Raw genomic sequence first — 25208 nt, forward strand, 5'->3', positions numbered from 1 at the left:
GACACAACCAAACACAACAACAAATGTGTAGCCAATCAGAATTAGGGGGCATATGATGGTGGAGGAGAGAGAACAAGTTTTTAAGAAAATACTGTAGAAAGAGAGATGGGTGAAAGGCATTACAAAAGAAAAAAGCTCAGTAGAATATCACTGGAAAATAAAGGGTTATGATCAGGAAAGAGCTTTAGGACCCGTGTTAATATTAGAAAAGCTTTCTAGCGCTGGAGAGAGAAAAGCGGGATGGCCTGAAAACAGACGCGGATGTTGCGTTGATTCGCTCCATACGTGAGTAACACTGGGTTTGAGTGTCATTGTTTGCCTGGAGCTGCTGTGCTGTTGGAAACTAGCAACCAACTCTTAAGGTCCTTGCACACTGAGTCCGACATTTTTGCACGTTAAAAAATAAATACGACCTCACGTTGTGTCAATCGCGTTTACACACTGCCTCCCAAACATTCGTCCGTCATAAGAAAATTCGGATCGGGTTAAATTTTCTGCGTTTTTCGCACCCGTAGCAAGCATTTTGAGAGGTGTTTTGACAATGCAGAACCAGCGAATGACAAACACAAAAAAATGCACACGAAAATTTCAGACTCAATGTGCAAGGACCTTTACTCTTGTGTATGTATGTTAATATATGTACTTTATTTTTCGTGAAGCATTATTTTGTTGTGCTTCTGCTACGATAGATAGACATCCACATTGCGTTTGTAATGGCGGCCAGCTAGTGAGAGTTGCGCACGCTGACGACTGCTAGAGAATGCAGTGTTTACTGTTTAGTGTCCTTGTTAGTGCAGTCGCCTCGCATGCCAGCGATCGGGGTTCGAGATCCACTCGGAGCAGGACAGTTAGGATTGGAGGGTGAGCTTTGGAGGCGGAGCAATGAAGAGAGGGGCGTGTTTGTTTGGGTTAAATCATTTCATTATTAATGCAGTGTCCTGTTGTGGTATACAATAAACGACTGGATGCTATGAACTGGATGTGGCATGTTTTGAAGAAAAGGGTGTGTAGTTGAAGTTGAAGGAAAACATCTGAAAGCAATTATAGAACCTTTAAGAGGTTCTAAAGTGTTTTTAAAATAGCATAAGAGCTGGAACAATTGATATAACTAAGTTTGTTTTGTATTAAGCACATACCTGTAAAGCACAATGCAGTCCATTTTAAGGGTCATGAAACCTGCTATTTCAGCAGCAGTTAGTTCTCACCGCAGTATTGAAAAATGCTACAAAAGTGGATGTGGTGAGCTGTGGAGTGGAAGCAGAAGAGGCAGACAGAGCAACAGATTCTGGTGCAGTCCTGGGTTAAAGCGTAAAATATTTCTATAATTCAGAAGCGTAGCCATCATATTAAAAGTGAGGGGTACAGAAATGTCAAGTGTAATACCATTTTATCTGGCCTTTGTCTAATTGACAGGTTTTATTTTTATTGCTTTTAACTTTTTCCCCACCACCATCATCATTTTTGATCATTTTCACAAAAATGTCATGGCCCCCAGAATATTCTGTTATATGAATTAATGAACATGAAATATAGAAAAAACAGAGCCTTTGCTTTTAAACAAAAAAAGTCCATTTTATTCTAGCTTCATGCATTCTTCTTTTTTTTTAGCGACACTTGAATGTGGACAAAAAATCAACATTTTGAGCAAAAAGCTGAGAAAAATGTGTTTTTGTCAAAGACTACGACTGCATTGGATTCAGAACGATGATCAAAACACAGATAAAGTAGATTGAGTCCATAAACACCCCCAAAGCTTCACAGCCCTAAAGCTCGTCCTGGGTCGACATTTCATTCAGTAACATTAGGCAGTTTTGAATTATATGCCGTTTAATGTTGATGATCACTTTATTTTACATATGCATCTGCAAACATATGCAATCGCTTGTTTCTGCTTTTTCTTCGCCTGTGTTTTGATCAGGAGATTCTGTACTCTTTCAAAAGTTGTGTAATAGCGCCCCCTACCGTATAACAGTGAAAACACGGAAAGCCGAAATTTTTCCGTCAATGGCGGGGAAAGAGTTAATTGGCTAAGAAATCAAATACACTGCTGAACAATAACAAGTCATTTGTATTCTATAATTCTTTTTCACAGTATAAGGCAGAATATATATTTTATAGTTTCTATACTGTAATAAAGGCTATGTCAATTAACGCTGCATTATTCATTATGTCCATTTAAGGAATTTCCTGGAACATCATAAGTTATTTCTTTTGTGAGTCCGTTTTGGACTTTCTGTGCAAGGGCGCACTTCAGAGTCAAGTATGAATGAAAGAGACATTAAATGAGAAGGTTTAACACTCCATAATGCTTACATAGGTCTACGTATATCATCGTTTTTATAAGAATTAAACATCAGGCCATGCATAGGCTATTTTGTCTCTTTGGATTTAAATCTAGATTTATTCACATTGGGACATGAAAATCTGTACATGAGGTTGCCATGAAGTGCCATTTTTTTAAGTTTCCTAGTTTCCACGTGCCAGCGATTACCCTTCCGTGTGCCAATGTGCCATAGGTTGCCATTCGATTGGTTAGATCCAGCCGCTCTGAAGACTGGTTCCACTCACTGTACACAGAAACTCCTACAAAGCAAAATTTGCTAATTTTTTGTTCTGTCATAGGAAAGCAACTCATGCTGTTATGAATATTTAAGAGAAGCACATTTTCATAGGATAAGCACACACAGTCTCATAAATAATTATGAAACATTGATGATGAGTCATAGATGTTCTATAGGTGTAAGAAAACCCACATACTGTGACATTGACACAATGAAGATTTTAAACTCGAAAAGATGAAAAAGCACAAAAAAACGTAATTAGTTCAACTTAAAAATGTATCAGTTTCTTACAACAATTAAAATGAACAAATGGTAACCTTGTAATCTGTGCTGTGCAACTCTGTTAAAATCTGAGAAAATGTTGCATGACCCATTAAAGCCCTGAATGCGAGCTCTGATCGTAATCGGCGTGCGTGCGGGTGGTCACTGACTGCGCTCAGGCGTCAAAACTACAAAGCATTTGTTAGACATTCCATGTTTCAGGGGACAAGTGTTCTTCCACCAGTTGGATAAGATCACCGCTCCACCCGGAGTGCGTCACGCTGGACCTCTGCGTTTGTCTGTGTGTATGGAGGAAAAGCAGAAGAATACGTCCCTTCTCCTCTATAGGCGTATTGTTATATTATTGTTTGTCTTGCTTCGGGTGGTCTTTAGCTATGCCACGTGTGCACTGTTTGTGCAGATGAGCAGATAATAACCTGTGTGTATGTGCATCAATGCCCATGTCTCTTGAATACAGTGGTGTGTGTTTGAGCTGGTAGGTTGCAGGAGTGAGTGTGTTTACAATCAAACAATAGCGCTCTCTACCGTTCATTGCTTAAAACAGTGATTCTCAACCCTTTTGATTCAAAGGCCCCCATGGAATCATTTTGTGGTTCCAGAAATTTCAAGTGTCTGTATGTTATTTGATTAAAACTATTGGTATTTGATGGAGAAAAAACAAATCTTGTTTTTGAATGTGTTTTTTTTTTTAGGTTAGACGATTTAAATGTCAATATACACCTTTAAGTCATCCTGCAGCTTTCCGAGGACCTCTAGTGGGCTCCAGTGTAATGTTTTTGTATTTGGCAGAGGTCTTTTTTTTGTGTGTGCTAATTTGTCATTTATTTACATTATGACGAGGACAGCCCCCCACTGAAACCTGAGTTTAATAGTCTTGCTTTAAAGACACAGTGGTGATTCATGGATTGTGCTTTGCGATATTTAAACCTACAACCTTTGGTTACCAGCCCGTTTTTTAACACAAACCCAATTGGGCTCATTTGAACGCTTCTCTTTGGAGATCTACAGGTGTTTTCTCTGAGATGGCAAGGGAACTAATTCAGAAGAAAAAAATAATTGCTCGGTATCTCAATATTGTTGCAGTGTTTATCTTATCGTTAGGCTGAATGTTTTATTAGAGGTAGCTTAAATATCAGATGATAATCCTTATTTCCTGTCGGTAGCTTAGTTTTTGTTTTGTTTTTTGTTTTTAATGATAATAACTGGTTGTCTACATTATTAATTAATGCATTATTACATAATTACTAAATGTGCAATTATAAATGTGCATTTTATTTGTTATATTCACAAGGCAAAACAACAATTTAGAACACATGGTCACTTCATGTGTTTTTTCTGTTCCATTTACACTTGGTCACATAAATGTGTCTCCGCAAAACAAATATAAATCTGATCAAAGACTGTAATAGGAGAGAAAATGGCATCAGCACAGGTGAGATGATTTAGTCTCACTACTTTTAGTGAAGATGATTGTGTGTTGAGCTTTAGGATGTGACGCTGAACTTTGTTTCCTTTGTGGCAGTTTGTGCATCTGCTTGCTGAAGATGCTCATCTGCGCTGGTCATATCTGTGGCAACGCGTGTTACATAGTGCTGTCATATCTGGCTACCGGGAGCAGTTATAACACGCTCTCACATGTTTATTTTTTTACCATTTGGGGAAGAATGTGAATGTGGCTTCAACCAGATGCATTTACACCTAAATTGGTTTGTGTGATTGTATTTAAATCCGCCTCTAGGGTTTCAGAGTGCATTTACACCTGGGGCCTCACGTATAAATCTTTCCGTAGATTTCATCCTAAAAGTGTGCGTACTCACAAAAGTTTTCAGATTTATAAAACCAGAGCCTATGCAAAATTTATAAATTGATGTGTATCCATGTGAACTGGAATTATGACACTTATTTTTATTAGTGGTGTGTGTTTAAAGATGTTAATTATAATGCTTTCTGACAGTTCTGTTCCACTGACTGTGCATCCAATAAAACCTTATTTTTCAATCTTCAGTATCTATTTTAGGTCCTTGGCAACTAGTGTAATCATAGACAAACGCTTGTTTTTTGCCAATTTATTTAACCAAACTTTTATTTTTTAAAAAAGAAAGAAAGAAATTCGGTCTATAATGGGGGTCTGAAGACACCTTTTCATTTACTTGCACTAAAAATATCATGTTTAAGCTAAATCAGTGGGACTGATACGTGACGTTTCCCACATGGGGGCAGCACAGCAATATAAAATCAGTTAGAAAACTCCATTACCATGCTGTTGTTTGTTTAGATTTTAATGTGTGAACCTTTTATTTTATACATATTTTAAGTCTAACAAAAGTCAGTTTAAAGGGTAATGTCTATAAATCTCTATAAAAATAATGTAATAGAAGTAAGATTGTGTGTTATTCAACACACTCCAAAATGCACAATATATGCATGTGTGCTCTTACGGACCTGCACATATAAGCAAACGAACATTCCATTTAAATAAAAACGAGTTGTGCAACAAAATGTGCTTTCGGAAGAGGCCACTGGTGTAAAAGCTTGTATTTCTGCAGAGCCCAGTGTTGATCTGTGTTGTAGGCTGAGACGTCTCTGCGTGTGAATGTGTGAGATGATCCGAGGGCTCGGAGACGTGGCTGTGTGTACGTGGTGCGGCAGTATTTGCCAATATAAACTGAAGACTAGTGAATATGCCTGTTTTCCTAAGTCTCCTTTTCTGCTGTTCATGAAATGAAGACACGGTACGTCTCACATATGGAGCGCATTCCTTCACTCCAGGCAAACACAGTCCACTTCCTGTTTTAGTAAGCTGGCCACCCTGCGTATACTGATACTTTTACTCTTCACTACAACTCGCCAATCTACACTCCAGTGGCTCTGGGTTTCCATTCGTCCTGGTTTTAGTTCTCAAGAAACTTGGGTTTGTTTGGATTGTGGATTCTGATAGGATCAGACTGCCTCATGCTGCAGTTTTCAGTGTCGTAGTGAAGCATTTGACAGGTTAAATCTGAATCATTGTTATGAGCGTTTCAGGGGTATTTGTGTGCATGGCTTACGTTGAGGGCTGAACGTGAGCTTGTGTGATGCTCGAGTCTGCGATCATGCAGGCTGTGGAAAAGTTTTGGAATCATGAGGGGAGTGTGTCTGTTTGATGTAAACCATATGGGCTACGCAGGTCAGATAGAAAGTCAGGATAAGAAATGAAAATAAGATATAAATAACAAAAACGATGTGCTGGCAGTGGGGGTCTAAAATCAACACGCCAAGTGGCAAGTGCGTGTGGAAATTAGATTGGCAAGTAAATAAAGAACAGTTGGAGCGTAATTAAGAACTGCAACATAATGCATAATTTAAATGGAATTGCTATAATGATAATCTGATGCTCTCTGATGACATTTTGAGTCAAGGCATAAATTGTCTACTAAAGAGAACATACCACCATTCAAAGGTGTTTTTTCTTCTTTCTTTTTTAAAGAGATTAATACTTTTATTCAGCATTCATTTCTATTTCAAATAAAAGGATCCACAAAAATATGGAGCAGCACAACTGTTTTCACCATTAGAAATGTTTCTTGAGCTGCAAATCATATCAGAATGATTTCTGAAGGATCATGTGACACTGAAGACTGGAGTAATGATGCTGAAAAATACAGTGTGTGTGTGTGAGAGAGAGAGAATATATAGTTGTGGTCAGAATTATTGGCGTCCCTGCTAAATATGATCATAGATGGCAGTAAAAATAAATCTGCATTGTTTATCCTTTTGATCTGTTATTCAAAATATTTGCAAAAATCTAACCTTTTATTGAAGTAAAAGAATTGAAAGTGGGGGGGAAATCACATTATGAATTAAATGCTTTTCTCCAAAACATATTGGCCATAATTATTGGCAACCTTTTATCAAATACTTTTTGCAACCTCCTTCTGCCAAGAGAACAGCTCTGAGTTTTCTCCTATAATGCCTGATGAGTTTGGAGAACACCTGACAAGAGATCAGAGACCATTCCTCCATACAGAATCTCTCCAGATCCTTCAGATTCCCAGATCCATGTTGGTGCTTCTTCTCTTCAGTTCACTCCACTCATCAGGTCAGGGAACTGGGACGGTCATGGCAGAAGCTTCATTTTGTGCTCAGTGACCCATTATTGTGTTGATTTTGACATTTGTTTTGGATTGTTGTCCTTATGGAAGATCCAACCATTATAAGATTTCTAGCAGAGGCTGTCTGGTTTTGATTTTTTATCTGTTGGTATTTTCTAGAATCCATGATACCATGTATCCTAACAAGATGTCCAGGACCTCCAGCTAAAAATAGGCCCACAAACATTAAAGATCCAGCAGTATATTGAACCGTGGGCATGGGGTACTTTTTATCCCTGTTTGCACCAAACACATCTGGTGTGCTTGCACTTTTTTTGCCTATTTTGCAAACGCCCTTTCGTGTGTCGCACGACTTCCCTCAACTCAGTCAAACATCACAATCACAGCTCTTACGGGTGCTTGTGAAGGCAGAGATAAATGGATAGATTAAAGGATGGATAAATGTAATCTACTTTCAATAAAAGGTATAACATATTAGGAATACTTTTAGCTATGTTGCTATGCGTCATGAGAGTAAGCAACTGAGAAGCTAACACCAAAGACTTTAGATATAACATAGTAACATATAAAGAAGTCACCGCTCGCCACTGATATACATTGAATATATGAATCTTGGCATTGTCATCCTGGAATATGGTCATGGATTGTGTCTTCCGACATGCTTGTTTAAGAAATAAATGCTACACACTGCACAATTTAGGGTTAAATGAATTGTTGCCAAACATATAACATGCCAGAAACATTAATCACTGCAATAATGATCCAATCATAGACTATTAAGGGCCAGATATATGTGAAAAATGAGCGCTGAAAAGGCGTGGACACAGCTATTTTTGCGCCTGACCTTATTGCATATGCATTTGTAGGAGTTTCCCTTTCAGATGCTAAATTTATGGGAAGGAGAGTATTTAAATGAATCATGCAAGGTGATTTACTAAGGTTTGCGCTCGTCAATGTTCTGGTGTTTGCGCCATTATTTACCATCCAAAAAAAGCACGTCTTAAACCAGACGCTCCCTGGTAGATTGCTTTGGTCATTATGGAAATGATCCGGCTGCGTCTGTGTTCTTTAATATGCGTGTCGTCAGTAGATCACGTGCAGAACTCTCCACTCCCATCGGCACTCTTATGGAATTGCACGTTAATTTGCCCTGTTTAGTAAATCTGGCCTTTTTTTTTGGCCAGTCAGTGTATATTTAACCCTTTGTTTTGTATATTTATTTATGTGTCTTTATTATGGCTAATATTACATTAATGTTTAAAATTTTATTTAAATTATAATTTCATGTTATTATAAGTATAAATTTTTTTTCCTAGTAACTATTACCCTTTTTGTTTTTTTGTGATTTTTATTGCATGTGTTGGTGTTTACTGTTATTTAATCCAATAAAATACTACTAAATATTTTAAATTACCCCATATTTGTACCCCAAACCTTAAATGTTATCTATAGAATGTTTTACCTTAATAAGAAATGACAATTATTGATGCTTTTTTGTTGTTGCATGTTTAGAGGACACAGGGACGTATTTCCCCAGTGTGAAGCGTTGTCCTGGTCGTTACCTGCAGCCCTGCTCGGATGCAGTCAAGAGATGGTTGAGGAGCATGAAAACCAGCGGGAAAATCCTGCTGCTCATCACCAGCTCGCACTCGGACTACTGTCGGCTAGTGTGTGAGCACATACTGGGGTGAGTTTTACAGACATACGCAAAAGAAATAACCTAACACTCCCTTTGAATACAGCTACCTGGCCAAACCTCGTTTGACATCAAGGGGTGCTGTTTACCGCAGCAGCATTGCAGTCAAAACTAGTGACTTTCATGTGACTTTAACCTTTAAATATTTAGTTCTCAAAGCTTCTGGTACATCTCTAATGCTCTTGATTCTCCTGTATCATCCACCTAAATCTATCTCAAATTTCTTCATTGAACTGCATGAACTGTTAACCCTTTCCTCTGCCTTATCCCCTTGTGTTATATTACTTGGTGATTTCAACATACATGTTGATACTGTTTGTGCAGAATCGCGTGAACTCTTGTCATTGTTTGAATGTTTCGATCTTGTACAACATGTCGATTTTGCTACACACTCAAAAGGTCACACACTGGATCTTGTCTGCACTGCTGGTCTACATAATGTTTCTGTGCTTGGTTCTCAAATTGGACTGTCTGATCACCTCCTCATCGAACTAAACTGTGAAACGCCTCTTCCCCGCCTCAGGGTGAAATCCACTATAATCTACCGTAAACTCAATTCTGTTAATCCTCTACTGTTTTCTGAATCTGTACAAACTCATCTCTCTGATATTACTGAACACACTAGCTCTCTCGATATCCTTACCAAATATAATGCCTGCATTTCCACTGCCCTTGATTTACATGCCCCCTTAAAGAAGAGTTGTACCTTCTACACACACATCTCCCTGGTTTACCCCTGCACTTCGCAATCTAAAACCAGCTGGTCGTCGTCTTGAACGCCTTTACAAGAAAACTGGTTTGACTGTTCACCTTTCTGCTTACACTGACCTTATCCAGTTGTACAAATCTGCTATAAACACTGCACGCTCTAGTTACTACTCTGCTTTTATTAATAATGCATCCTCTCGACCTAAAGCACTGTTTTCTGTAGTCAATAAACTCACCAACCCTCCTGCACCTGTCATAAGTAACTCAGCAGACCATTTCTTTTAAAATAAAATTGATAGCATTCATAATCATTTCCCATCCATGATCGCTCCTGTCTCCACACATGACTTCCAACCCCTTGCCACCACTGTCAAAAACCTTAGTATAATCTTTGATTCCTCTCTTTCCTTCCTTCCACACATCTCCTCGCTCACGAAGTCTGCCTTCCTTCACCTACGTAATATCGCGCGCTTACATCCATTTCTGAATATCTGCGATGCTGAAACCCTGGTTCACGGCTTGACTACTGCAATTCTCTCTTCTATGGCTTACCCAATTCATCTATAAACAAGATCCAACATATCCAGAACTCCGCAGCTTGGGTCCTCACATACACAAAGAAATCTTCTCACATTACTCCGATTTTACGCAGACTTCATTGGCTACCGGTACGCTTTCGTATTCAATACAAGATACTCCTTATCACATTCAAAGCACTCCATGGTCTTGCCCCCCCTATATTTCTGATCTCATTCATATCTCCCCAGTTCGCACACTTAGATCCTCCGATATCGGTCTGTTGACGATCCGTAGACACAAGCTATTATCTTTTGGTGGAAGGGCTTTTTGTATCGCTGCCCCAACTCTCTGGAATTCTATTCCCCAACACATCCGCGACCTTTCATCATTACACGATTTCAAAACCCATCTTTTTGCTACTTGTTTCCCTGACCCCTGACTTTATGATCTGATTTCTATGTTTATGTACCACTATCTATTACGTTATCCATCTCAATTTATTTGCATTGTTTCATGTCATGTTTCTATGTCATGTTTATTTGTCCTTCATTGTAAAGTGACCTTGAGTTTCCTGAAAGGCGCTATATAAAATAAACGTATTATTATTATTATTATTATTAACAATAAAATATTGATAAGAGACATAAGAACTAGTTTAATCAACGTAACATTGAGTTATTTACAATATAACATAATCAAACCTTTTGAATTAAGTGTTATTTAGACTTAGTTCGTACTGTCAGTCCAAATCCGGACTGTTTTTATTAGTAATTGAGATCCAGTGTTTTGTTTTGAGTTGTGTATTACTGGTGCAACAAGGCACACAAAAAAATAAATAATATATAGCAATTAACTCATATGTATATTGAGGAGAACACGGTGAGAAACATTTCTCTATCTCTGCTTGCTTAGTTTCTCCGATGTACAGCACTAAGCATTCCTCATCACGCTGTACTTTATATATGATTTTGCATTTAGTGTGGGATTCTGGGCAATATGGATAATTATGGCATTGTGTGCCGAGGAGATGCTGGCTTGTTTTATTTGTTGACTATATTTCATTTGTGTTCCCCTATTGCTGTCCCTGTTTCTACAGTGGAGCCGGCCAGCATATACACAAACATATCACCCTACAAACTATTTATAAACTCTCATTTTTGCAGAACGGACTTTGAGGAGCTGTTTGACATCATCATCACTAATGCTCTGAAGCCTGGCTTCTTCTCTCTGGTTCCACAGCAAAGACCTTTCAGAGCATTGGGTGAGTAACAGACATTTCCCATGACTCTGAAATCAGTGCAGCAAAAACATGTTCTTTGCAGAAAACACTAAAGCTATGCGTTCGCTTGAGTTTAGAATAGGCATATTATTTCTCTAATAAAGGTTTAGTATTCCCATTTAAGTAATTAAATTCATATAAACGCATGATTAGTTGACTAATGGCTTAAATGAAAGACTACCAGTTAGTGTAAGATGCTTTGTGTATTTACTAAAGTGTATTAACTAATACTGTATAGAAGTATTGTTTATTATACTCATTGTGTATCTTAACATATGCTCCCATACTCCCATACTCAACATACTCCCCTTTCTCTCAATAGTGGATGATGTTGAAGATAGTGAAGGCTTGCCGTCTCTGGAAAAGCCTGGCTGGTATTCTCAGGGCAACTGGCCTCATCTACACGAACTACTGAAGAACATGACCAACAAACCTGAGCCCAAGGTAGGACAGTCGGAATCCTGAATCATTCTGATAATGGAAAAGCTTATCAGCATATTAAAATTTATCAGCATATAAAAGTTTTGTGACATTCTGTTTAACAATTTTTTGTTAATTTCCCAATCTTTAAAGCTTTAAATTATTTATTAATGTTTATAATTTATTTATTATTAAAAAAATAAAAAAAATAAAAATTGTTTCTGCAGATGTTGAAAGATGTTGTATGCTGCCTGTATTGAATGTGTGTGTGTGTGCATTGATTTGCGTCCACGTGTGTGTCTTCTCTGATGAAGGTGGTGTATTTCGGAGACAGCATGCGCTCTGACATGTTCCCTGCCTGCAGCTTTGGAAAGTGGGAGACGGTGATGATTGTGGAGGAGATGGAGGGGGAGGGCGTCGCACGTGCGAACGCGACCCCCTGTAACAGCCCCGCCCCTACTGAAGGCCCTGCAGAGAAAAAGGGCAAGTTTGAGGTGGGACTGAAAGGCTGTTTCTGTTTAGTCAAGCTCAGGATCTTTTCCACACTCCATTTCATAGGGAAAAGAGTTGGAATGTTACATGTGCTTGTCTATTGGACATCTTGGATTATTGGAATTTCATTTGATATCTTTAACAAAATCTTACTTTTATGTTTTGGAATAATGTCTTTGGCAAAATATATATAAATATATATACACACATATATATATATATATATATATATATATATATATATATATATATATATATATATATATATTAAAAAAATTAAAAAATGTTATCCACTTCAAATGTTGACTACTGTATATATATATATATATATATATATAATATATATATTGTTTTGTTTTTTTATATATATATATATATATATATATATATATATATATATATATATATATATATATATATATATTTTATATATATATATTTATTAGAGCCCGACCGATATATCGGCGGGCCGATATTATCGGCCGATATAAGGCATTTTCCTAACTATCGGTATCGGCATTTATAATGGCCGATAAATTAATATTTAAAAAAATGCAGCGATGCAGTGATTTATGTAAGGATGGCGCTGCTAATAAAGCACCTAAAAGCTGTCACAAAGAACTGGCAAAAGTGGCAAAAAAATAACGGCTGCGTCTGGTGTAGACACAGTGTTAAAGCTCATTCTGCTACGTTACAACATCAAGCAATATTCCAATAATTTATGTAATTATAACACTTTATATAGTGCCATTTTGCATTAAGAGTAGCCAGATGGACACGCGAGACGCGACACGTTCAGAATTAATACACTTTTAGTAAACTACAGAACAGCGGCGGGCAGAGAACGCGTCCGAGAATGGACACTGCATTAGTGATATAAAACGCACACACACAGGTCTGTTAAATTAAGCAATACTTTTAAGGTAGTCTAATATTTTTCTGACTAACAAAATTACTGATACAGTAAAGGGTAGATTTAAATAAAGAAAAACGAAATTTAAATAAAGAAAAACGAAATTTAAAAAAAGAAATTTAACGAAATTTAAATAAAGAAAAACGAAATTTAAATAAAGAAAAAAGAAATTTAAAAAAAGAAATTTAACGAAATTTAAATAAAGAAAAACGAAATTTAAATAAAGAAAAACAAAATTTAAATAAAGAAAAAACAAAATTTAAATAAAGAAATTAAACGAAATTTAAATAAAGAAAAACGAAATTTAAATAAAGAAAAACGAAATTTAAATAAAGAAAAACGAAATTAAGTTAAATTAAAAACGAGATTAATTTAGATTGATAATAACGGGTAAAAAGGCTAATACATTTTGTTTCTATTATTCTATTTTCCACAATGTCAAAGCAACATAGCTTAATCCAAATAACAAGCTCAGACATGCACTTCGTCCATACAAACTCCGCTGTTCTGCGCTCTAGCCAGAGAACACTCCCGTTGCTGGAACACTTGCGCGTCGGTTCTATTTCCGCGTGGCTCGAGCCGCACCTGAGAGACGCGTGTCACATGCAGGCAGTGTGCAAACTCCAACCTGTTAACATGGGAGCCGAAATAAAAATGGCCATGCCACGCAGTCAGTGTGTCGCCGGCCTTATTCAAGCGCGAATGAGAACCGTTTAGCGGGGGATCCCAGATGTAAAAAAAAAAAAACCCGAATATTCGAATGTCAAATTTTCAAATCGAATACCAACCCACCGAACGAATATTCAAATATTCGGGTCCAGCCCTACTAGTTTCACGTTTAGTACATTTTGCTTACTACTTATTTAAAATAGTATAAAACTACTGTACATATGTAATTATAAACGTTTTCATTATGATATTATTAATTTTACTTTACTAAAAAGATCTGAGTTCTTCCTCCACTGGTAGATATTAGAGAAATTAAGATTAAAAATAGAAGATAAGGTTTTGTCAGTGACACTTTTGATATATTTATTGATACAAGTTATGTTTTAAATAATGTGACTAAATTAAAAGACAAAGTCGTTAGTGAAGATTATGCAACAGTATTTAGAATATAATATAATATAAAATGCAATGCAAACTAGTTTGGTTACAGCTCAAATTCTCATTCTATCATTTACCCTGCCTCCATTACATATCTTTGTCACACAAGTGTTTGATCACCACATTTGAGTGATCATTGCAAACCGTTTATGTATTTATTCTGTTTATACTGTGTATTCTATATACAGTACCCATCAAAAGTTTGTACACACCAATTGGAAAGTGTGTCCAAACTTACTGTACTATAATACACATAAATAATATTGCTACTGTATTATAATATACACATAAATAATATCGGCCGATATATCGGTATATGGCTTTTTTTTATCGGTATCGGCATCGGCGCCCAAAAATCCATATCGGTCGGGCTCTAATATTTATATATATATATATATACAGTGAGGAAAATAAGTATTTGAACACCCTGCTATTTTGCATGTTTTCCCACTTGGAAATCATGGAGGGGTCTGAAATTGTCATCGTAGGTGCATGTCCACTGTGAGAGACATAATCTAAAAAAAAAAAATCCAGAAATCACAATGTATGATTTTTTAACTATTTATTTGTATGATACAGCTGCAAATAAGTATTTGAACACCTGAGAAAATCAATGTTAATATTTGGTACAGTAGCCTTTGTTTGCAATTACAGAGGTCAAACGTTTCCTGTAGTTTTTCACCAGGTTTGCACACACTGCAGGAGGGATTTTGGCCCACTTCTCCACACAGATCTTCTCTAGATCAGTCAGGTTTCTGGGCTGTCGCTGAGAAACACGGAGTTTGAGCTCCCTCCAAAGATTCTCTATTGGGTTTAGGTCTGGAGACTGGCTAGGCCACGCCAGAACCTTGATATGCTTCTTACAGAGCCACTCCTTGGTTATCCTGGCTGTGTGCTTCGGGTCATTGTCATGTTGGAAGACCCAGCCTCGACCCATCTTCAATGCTCTAACTGAGGGAAGGAGGTTGTTCCCCAAAATCTCGCAATACATGGCCCCGGTCATCCTCTCCTTAATACAGTGCAGTCGCCCTGTCCCATGTGCAGAAAAACACCCCCAAAGCATGATGCTACCACCCCCATGCTTCACAGTAGGGATGGTGTTCTTGGGATGGTACTCATCATTCTTCTTCCTCCAAACATGTTTAGTGGAATTATGACCAGAAAGTTCTATTTTGGTCTCATCTGACCACATGACTTTCTCCCATGACTCCTCTGGATCATCCAAATGGTCATTGGCAAACTTAAGACGGGCCTTGACATCTGCTGGTTTAAGCAGGGGAACCTTCCGTGCCATGCATGATTTCAAACCATGACGTCTTAGTGTATTACCAACAGTAATCTTGGAAACGGTGGTCCCAGCTCTTTTCAGGTCATTGACCAGCTCCTCCCGTGTAGTTCTGGGCTGATTTCTCACCTTTCTTAGGATCATTGAGACCCCACGAGGTGAGATCTTGCATGGAGCCCCAGTCCGAGGGAGATTGACAGTCATGTTTAGCTTCTTCCATTTTCTAATGATTGCTCCAACAGTGGACCTTTTTTCACCAAGCTGCTTGGCAATTTCCCCGTAGCCCTTTCCAGCCTTGTGGAGGTGTACAATTTTGTCTCTAGTGTCTTTGGACAGCTCTTTGGTCTTGGCCATGTTAGTAGTTGGATTCTTACTGATTGTATGGGGTGGACAGGTGTCTTTATGCAGCTAATGACCTCAAACAGGTGCATCTAATTTAGGATAATAAATGGAGTGGAGGTGGACATTTTAAAGGCAGACTAACAGGTCTTTGAGGGTCAGAATTCTAGCTGATAGACAGGTGTTCAAATACTTATTTTCCTCACTGTATATATATATGTATGTATGCATGTATGCATGTATGTATGTATGCATGCATGCATGCATGGTCTGAAACCGAAAATTCTGAATGCACTTAGCCAAAAAACTGAAACCCCAGGTTGCTAGTTGTCGGAAAACACAGCGTATTGTAGCCATGGAAGCCAGCAAACAAACTGGGTCAGAGATTGCAGATTCTACCCGACCTAAAAAGCCTCAGCATCCATCTAAAATAAATCAACTCGTCAACCCACAGTGTGTAAGTGTCCTCGGCTTACACACTGTGGAAGAGGAGGGGGCGGGGGAAACAACTCTCTCTAATATTTTTAATAGTTCCTATTTCAACCACTAGCTGTCATTACATACTGCACCTTTAAAGTGACGCATCAAAATTGGACTAAAAATATATTAAAATAATATTAAATATCAGTATGTTATTGTTCATTCAGTTCTATGTAGGAATGTTACGATTCCTCGATTAAATTCGAGTACTCGATTTAAAAAAAATATTTGATTGTAATTTACCCGTGTCGAGTAACCGGCAAAATACCATGAACCCCATTATTACCCCGTTTTCTAAGGCTACACGATGTATGATATTTGATATAACCAGGGCTTTACATTAACACCAGGCATCCTGCCAAATGCGGGTGTATATCAGCAGTGGCGTGTAACACAGTCACTCTTACTAGCCACTTTGGCGGGTTGTCAAATATTGTCAATAAATATAGATTTTTGGATACGGAAATATCTGAAACGCTTCCAATACTCATTTTCAGCAGAATAGATACACGTTACTAGCTGTGCTTTCTCGCTTTCTCAAGATCTCTCCGACAGCGAGTGACACACAAACCCGCCTCCCCTCACTCACTTCATTTTCTGCGGATGAATATTGTTGGTGTTACAGAGCTTGAATTCGACATGGGATTGCACATCATTTTACTCATTCCCGCGCGCACATAAAGCCACCTCTCAGTACTAAATTTAGTTCTTTTTCGTTGCTTTTGCACTTAAACAGCCAAAAACTCACAAAATAATGTCAAAATGGCGGTCTTGGTGAGTATTCATGCAAACACAGTCAGTTATGTTTTAAGTGGATGTCAACAGTTGAGTAGGAAAATGCATGTGTAACAGTTTAATGGATCCGTGCTTCAGGTCTTAAAGTGACAGCAGCCTAATATACCTGACAAAGGAAGATATTTTGAAGAATGTTTGTAACCAAACAGTTGTGGGGCACCATTCACTTGCATAGTATGGAAAAAAATACTATGGAAATCAATGGTGCCCCACAACAGTTAACCACATTCTTCAAAATATCTTCCTCTGTGTTCAGCAGAACAAAGACATTTATAGAGAGAGTTGAGCATCTTCAGAAGCGGAGCCGCTCGCAAAGTTGCTGCGTGAGAGTGAAACCTGAGCACTGAACACTGAGGGGCGGCGCGGCATATATTTTCGGTTCACATTTTCAGCCTTTTTTCTCTTTCGGCCAAAAACCAAAAATTGATGGATGGATAGATGGATAGCAGGGTTTCATCAGAGATTTGAAAAACAGCTGCATGCATTTTTTTTACAATCACTTGTTGTTACAAAGACACCAGTGGGAGGAAAGGCAGTCAGCGGGAAGGAGGAAGTGGAGAATTACAGGAAAGATAGTGAATGTTTTAAAAAATATGTCTATACAGCAGAAATATGATTTTTGAGGAAGCAAAATTTTTTAGAGAACTGTAACATCACTCAACCCCCTCATTTAGGGTTTATGATTCAGTTTTCAGATGAACGAACTGTATATTAATTTCACAGAAAACTTTCTCTAATATTTGTAACTGTTCTTTGGAAAGGCAGGAAAGATGTTCCACTTAAGTTGTACTCTAAAGAAATTAGAAATACTTCAAAACTAATACAGTTAGTTTTGTTTCAGGATGTCTGTAACTGAAATTAGGAGAATGTATGTATTAGTAAAAAAAAAATTTTTTGTGTGTGAATAATTTTTTTGTTGTTGAAAAATTGGCACCTACTTAAAAAAAAAAACTTGACCAAATTAATATTTTCTCCATATGAGTGTATTAATGTCTTAGATTAAAACAACTATAGATTTTACCCACTGACACATCTTAGCCTTCATTTATTTATTTTTTCATTTATTTATTCTTTTTTTTAAATGTTTCAGTGACCCCAATGATATTTAGCTACTGCTTATACGTGTGTCATGTTCCAGTTTATTGAACACTATGCTTAGTTGTACTATTCTGGTATTTTTGAAAACCCCTGTTTAAAAAGTAGAGCTGATGTGAGGTTAATCAGCTTTTGTTGGGAAATTAACTGTTCTCAGTCTTGAATCCCTAGTATTTTGCGATTCAATTTTTTCTTTTCTTCAGAAATCACAGAGCCAGTATTATGCAGAATGTTGTGTGTGTACGTGCGTCAAACTATGGGAACTTCTGATCAAACACTTCCTCTTTTACCAGATCAGAGAGTTTCATTCTATTGAAGTCCTTCAGTTCAGATACATCATGAAAACATGCTGAGAGAAATTGTTTGCTTCAGGTCTCAGATTTTATATTAGACATCACATTTGTGACCCAACACAAAAGCATGTCCTTTAAATCCAACTTTTAATTTCATTATTATATTTTTTATTAAAGGTATAGTTCACCTAAAAAAAAAAATTTACCATAATTTACTCACCTGCAAGTTATTCCAAACCTGAATTAATTCTTTTTCTGCTGAACACAAAGGAAGATATTTTTAAATGCAACTTCCTGACCCTGTTCCTCAATTCAGACTGTCCAATCAAATAAAGCCAGAAAGGCCACAAATATAACTTAACAGTAAGGGATGATGTACAGTCAGCAGCAGTTTTCATAAAATAAAATTGCAACAGCGATTTTGATGCGAAGTACATTAGCAAACTGTTCATTGGTGGTTCATTTTGAAAAAGGTTTGACCATAGAACGCCACTATCGACCAATTAAAATATAGTATTCCTGATGCCTGTGTATTTTCCTTTCCAATTACACGCTATTCAATGGTTAGTGGCATTTTATTTTAATTTTTTTCAGAACAGATTAGACCTGTAACCATCCCACCTCTCCAGAGAGAGAGAGAGAAGCTCTGTTTCCACCTGGGATTAAGATGCATTTTCGATGAACACAAGTGGACATGAACACATCCAGGACACATTACCGTTTACTGCTGGTATTATCATGCGTTTCAAATGCGTCCCGTGACCACTTGCTTTTGGATTTCGTCGAGACCCTCCCCTTTTATTTCGCTGCACTCTTTATCACTCATTACTTTCACTTTTGGCGTACAAATACTATTGAATAAACAAACCCGTGTTACGAAGCTTACGCATAAATATGAATATAATGTAATATAACAATATAATATAATGTTATGCAACGTCCTGTATTCATTGGTGGTGGTGGTGGTTTGTCAAGGTTGATTGACTTTGTGCTCTTTCTCTTTCTGTGTCTTCCTTGTATAATCTTTCTCTTAGGATCAGGGAATGAAATCTCCTTCTGATGTATCAAACCAGTGGGGCTCATATTTTGTAGACGTGCAAAAGAATGAAGGAGAGGAGACACAGAGGCTCACCTGGTGTTGTCGCAGTATCCACACATACAGCACTATGGCTATACCCAGCATCGAGGCTATAGCAGGTATTTGTGATTTAATGGGGGAGTCTGAAAGTCTGAGATTAGGACTGAACATGCTTCCATTTTGCGTTATTTTCTTATTTAAGACTATGGTTTTGATTAAGTTATATTATCAAAAATTTTAGCAAAAAGTTTACTGGTTTGGCCCTGTCCTAAATGACACACTTCATACTTCTGGTCTTGTGGACTTACAGTGGCCGCTGTATGCATGTGATCGCGGAGTCCACGAGACCATAGGGCCTCCCATTTGTCATTTTAGGTTTCAGAAGGGTTCTTTGCAGTCGATATGCACCCACCGCACTGAAGCGAGCTCAGCAGGAGACTGCTACTAGACAGTCAAAGCGCTGCTACTCACGAAAGTGTGGACTCGTGAGTGTTTAGGGTGACATTTGGGTCTGGGCCAATCGTTTATTGAACTGTTTCAGACTCTTTGAGAAAAGAGGTGATTCTGCAATGTATATTATGAGAAGATTGGGGTTTTTGACTTTGGATGCATGAAAATCTCAAAATGAGGAACCTTTAAAATAGCATAATAGGGGCACTTTGAGTATCCGTAACCTATTCTTGTTCTCTACTTCTGCATTTCAGCTTTTGCTCTAGTTTACTGACATTATTCAGATTTGCATACTGCAAATATTGGATCTCATTCACTAAGATTTTAAGAACAAATCACAAATTTTTTGTTGTTTTTTTAATTTACGAAAAAAATATAGGAACAACTGAAACCACACGTACGCAAAAAGCACTTACTCTTTACGGCCTTATAATCATTTTAAGAAGTTATATTTCATCCTAACATGACTATAATTATATTGAAGTATGTTGCAATAATTGTATTATATAATCCATGTATAAAATTAAATAATACAATTGTTAAATAATAAAATTTCGGTTTTCTGAATAACGCAGATATATGCGTATAATGAGAGGTCTGTAATCTGGGTCTGTATAAAAGGTGTTTATTGTGAGAACTGGTGAGAATGGCACACTTGGCATTGCTCGAGGATCGGGCGAGAGCGCATCTGAAAACATCTGCAAGTTTGACAAGAGTGGCGAAAGGCTGTAAGGAAAGTGTGTGTGGAAAGCCCTTATATGGTGTTTGGGTGTGTTTAATGCAACTGACTAAACTCGTGCTCACGACCACTCATTTAGAATATTCCAAATTTACTATCATCAGAACGATGTTAAGAACAAATTCATGTGTTTACGAACGAGTTGTGAATTAGGCAGAGATTTTCGTGAGAAGTTCTCCTAAGCGTACAAATATAAAATAATACACGCAATTATTAGTGAATGAGACCCATGTTCTTGACTTTTGTACAGTTAATTTCTTGTTATGCTCCCTATTTGTAAATCACTTTTTGTGTGTATTAAATGATTGCATACAATGTTAAATTCTCTTTTTACTGATCGGATTATCAGATTATCATCTGATATAATTACTATTCTAAAATAATTACTATTCAATAATATTAATAGTTATTAATGGTATGTCTTCTTTGATGTATGCTCCTATCTGGCATAAAATGGGATTCTTTTCAGGTACAATTGTCCCCAACCATCTGTAATGGGGAAGTTGTAGCACTGTGACTTTAACGGAGTAGTTCACTGTAAAATAAAAATTATCCCATGATTTACTCACCATCAAGTCATCCTAGGTGTATATGACTTTCTTCTTTCAGATGAATACATGCGGAGTTATATTAATAAACGCCCTGACGCTTCCGAGATTTATAATGGCAGTGGATTGCAGTGTTAGTACCCAAAAATGAAAGTTGTCATAATTTACTCACCCTTATGTCGTTCCATAAGACTTTCGTTGATCTTTAGAACATAAATGAATATATTGTAATGAAAATCTGAGAGATTTCTGTCCCTCCATTGACAGCTACGCAACTACCACTACCGCTTCAAAACGTTCATAAAGTTCATAAAGATATTGTGAAACGAAGCCATATGAATTAAGCGGTTTAGTCCAAATTTTTTTCATTGGTTCTTGCTGAAGCTCAAACGTGCTGCGTAACTCTAGAATGAACCTCATTGGTTCTCGCACGTCAAGCAAACATGTTTGAGCTTCTCTTTACCACAACTGATGTGCGTATTGATGAATGTTTATATGTGAATAAAAGCCTAAATTCAGTTTGTTCATCATGTAAAGTGATTGTGTCTCTTCGGAAAATTTGGACTAAACCTCTCAATTCATATGGATTCGTTTTACGATTTCTTAGTATAAAGTAGTATTTGCATAGCTGTCAATGAAGGGACAGAAATTGCTCAGATTTCATTAAAAATATCTTCATTTGTGTTCCGAAGATGAACGAAAGTATTACAGGTTTGGAACGCCATGAGGGCGAGTAATTACTGACAGAATTTTCATTTTTGGGTGTCTTTTTAAGTCTACTTCAGGGAAAGAAATGTAATGGTACTTTACATATAATTGTTTCTTATACCACAAGAGAGCAGTTTGTTTTATAGTGGTGTGTGACTTTCGGGGGGGAAAAATGGTGCCCCCTTTTTAAAACTTCCCCCTGTTCAATCTCTCTTCCAGATCTTCCTCTAGACTTTAAGTTCCAGCGATTCTCTTCAGATAAGCCCATCACGACAGGTTATTACCCCAGACCTCCAGACTCGCTGCTGAAATGGGAAGAGAACTTGTCCTGAACCCTCACGCCTGTCAGCATAGACCGGGAGATTGTTTCACCGTTACGTTCTCAAGCTTCACCACAGAGCTAGACCATCCATTCGTCCAATCAGTGATAAAGCTGTGTGAATGTTACACCCAGAGCACTGTCTGTGTATCTTCTCACCCCTTCCTGAATCAGTCTGCACAGTATGAAGTTGTGTCGGTATAGATGCTGAATATCCATACGTTGATCATTGGATGTCTCATGCAGCGTTGTGCGTTCACTACCGTTAAACTAATTTTAATGGTGTACAGAAAAAAAACATAGCTTTCCCATGAGCTCTGTGTGGTTTTCTGCTTTGTTTTGATCAGGTTTTTTTTTTTTTTTAATGAAGGGAATGTTACCTCAGAGGATTTGTTCCTGCAGCTGATGTGTATGCTTTCTGCTGGAAAGCAAGCACAAATTATATTGAATATTCATGCAATCAAGAAACAGCCATGAGTTATTTGCTCCTTTTGTGATTGGTTGATGTTTTGATTGTTGTAAACTACAAGTTCTGTAATTGGTTCAGATCTAAGCCAGTTTATTGTATTCTGCAAAAGATTCAAATGAGCAAATGATCATCATACTTTCAAACCCCAAAATAGTATTAAAGGAATAGTTCCACAAAAAGGTTATTTACTCGCCATCATGTTGTTCCAAACCATAGTGCCGTTGTTGGAACATAAAGAGATTGCTGAAACATCTTCACACAGCTCTTTCCATACAGTTCATAGTGACCAAATATGTCAAGCTCAATTTAAAAAGCACAGTAAAACTAGTCCATATGTCTCATGGGCTTCTGATGCCTCAAGAAGAACATTTCAGTTGTCATTCACTGATCATTTTTCCTCCACTAAGTTGTTAACTATGCATTGCAATCAGTTCATTGATTTAGTGAGCTGAACTCAAGAACCGGATCAGTGGATCAGTCCGGATCAACTCAAGGACTCCAGTTACAGCGGTTCTCCAGTTAACATCACTGAGGGGAAAGTTAATCAGTGAATACCGACTTGCGTTTCGGTCTGTTCCTCGCACTGAGCGATCAGAAGATTTGAAATATAGCAATCAAGTCCTATGTACATTTTGGATTTTTTAGGAATATTTTGTTCCAATGAAGAAAGTCGTACCAGTTTGGAACAAGTTGAGTGAAGATAGTGGTGAACTATTCCTTGTAATTTCCTTTTGTTTTAGGTCTTCTTTGTTATTGAATGAAGAAGGGTGAATATTTTTTCTGTGTATGTAATGTTGTCGCAACATTGTGTAAAAAATATTGTGCTGTTGGGTGTCAGTGTAAACAGTCGATTCCAATGTTGAATGGTGCCAAGCTTTACCCACCCATTTAGTGATTTTACGTGTCAGGGCGCATCTCTCACCTAAAACCTGTTATTTGTTTCATGTGTGTGCTGGCCCTGAGCTTTAATAATGATTTGTTTAACGCAGTGTAAGTGGAATTGATGTATTTGTTTTTATTTTGTATTTATTTTTTAATATTGAGTGCTCTGATGAGGTTTCTGCAGTGTTAGGCTGTAATGGATTTTACGTACAAATGATACAATGTTAAAACGTGTTGCATGTCAAAAGTTTGACAGAGATGCCCAAAACTGAGTATTGAGTGACACTTTGTCATGGGTACAGAAGTGTGGAAATCCTCATCATAAGCATGACCTACTTTTCTCAAATGAATAAAAAAAAAAGTATTTTCTGCTGTATGTGGTGAGTAGCACTAGTGCCTGTTTATCGAGTGCAGGGAAAGTGTTCTTATGTGCAGATAAAATAAAAAAAATAAAAATGTTACTATGTTTAAGAGATTTTGTTTGCTGTTGCCCCTTTTGAATGCCATCACATATTTAATGCAATATCTAATTTCACAGCATTTTAAATGCTTTATTCTATTTAGAGGAGGTGGATAGACTAGATGGATAATATCCATTGACAATCAACATCAAGATTCTAGGTTCACATTTACAAAAACTTTTTAAAAGGAAAGGTCTTAGCCTATGTCTTTTATTATTATTTTGCCCACACTCATTAGTTTTAAATGGTCATGTGACAAAAATAATTTAAGTAGCCTACAACTATATTCCATGCAGTATTTCAAATATTATTAAACCAAGATGCCTAAGGCTAACTGTAAAAGAATCAAAATGATCTGGTAAAACTTTACAATAAGGTTCAGGGGCGTAATTTGTGGGGGGGTTGGGGGGGAGATACCCCCCCCCCCCCCCCCCCCAATATTTAAATCTATGCATTACAACCCCCCCAATATTTATACCATGATCACATGAAAAATATGCAGACCCAAACTTCAACCCCCCCCCCCCCCAATGTTCAAACCAAATCTACGCCCTTGATAAGGTTCGTTAGTTAACATTAGTTAATGTATTAACTAACATGAAATAACAATGAGCAATACATTTGTTACAGTATTTATTATTATTTGTTAATGTTAGTTAATAAAAATGCAGCTGTTCATTGTTTGTGCATGTTAGTTCACAGTGCATTAACTAATGTTAACAAATACAACCTTTGATTTTAATAACGTATTAGTAACTGTTGAAATTAATAAGATAAATGCTGAAGAAGTAGCCTATTGTTTTATTTTCTTAGTTCATGTTAACTAAGGTTGTTAACTAATGAACCTTATTGTAAAGTGTTACCAATGATCGTTGGTCTATAGAACGTCATTCCACAAGAAGAATTCAAAATTCATATTCTCAGTATTTCATGCCGACTAGCCCATAGACCTGCTTCATTATGAATGTATCCATATTTTATAATAGGCTACACAATGTAGTGTATTTTGTATTCAACGATGTAGTTACAGTGAAATACAATTGTTCAAGGTTGTATTACTTTGTGATAGAAGCGCGTGCATATAGAGCATTATAGGCTACAGGCTGCAATGAAAGCGTAAGTGTTACTGAAGAGGGAGAGAGTGAAAAACACGGGGGGAAATGAATATAGGTTATATCTCCCCTCCCTCTCTCTCTCTC

The 25208-nt window shown here is 37.2% G+C and overlaps 1 protein-coding gene and 1 long non-coding RNA gene across 2 annotated transcripts in view; one reads left to right on the forward strand and one right to left on the reverse strand.

Annotated features, from left to right (window-relative positions):
- The window catches only part of nt5dc1 (5'-nucleotidase domain containing 1), a 61471-nt gene extending 37462 nt beyond the window's left edge, over nt 1-24009 (forward strand). Inside the window, exons 7-12 of the mRNA XM_084091196.1 lie at nt 8447-8621; nt 11021-11118; nt 11459-11580; nt 11871-12050; nt 19390-19552; nt 22098-24009. Coding sequence (XP_083947322.1) covers nt 8447-8621; nt 11021-11118; nt 11459-11580; nt 11871-12050; nt 19390-19552; nt 22098-22210 — 851 coding nt within the window. The 3' untranslated portion in view covers nt 22211-24009. The remainder of the gene's footprint in view (nt 1-8446; nt 8622-11020; nt 11119-11458; nt 11581-11870; nt 12051-19389; nt 19553-22097) is intronic.
- LOC311068624 overlaps nt 1-25208 on the reverse strand; it is a 53131-nt gene that overhangs the window by 11706 nt on the left and 16217 nt on the right. The window lies entirely within an intron of this gene.

The sequence above is a fragment of the Abramis brama genome (assembly GCF_963993115.1).
Source record: "Abramis brama genome assembly, chromosome: 18".
NCBI classification, from domain to species: domain Eukaryota; kingdom Metazoa; phylum Chordata; class Actinopteri; order Cypriniformes; family Leuciscidae; genus Abramis; species Abramis brama.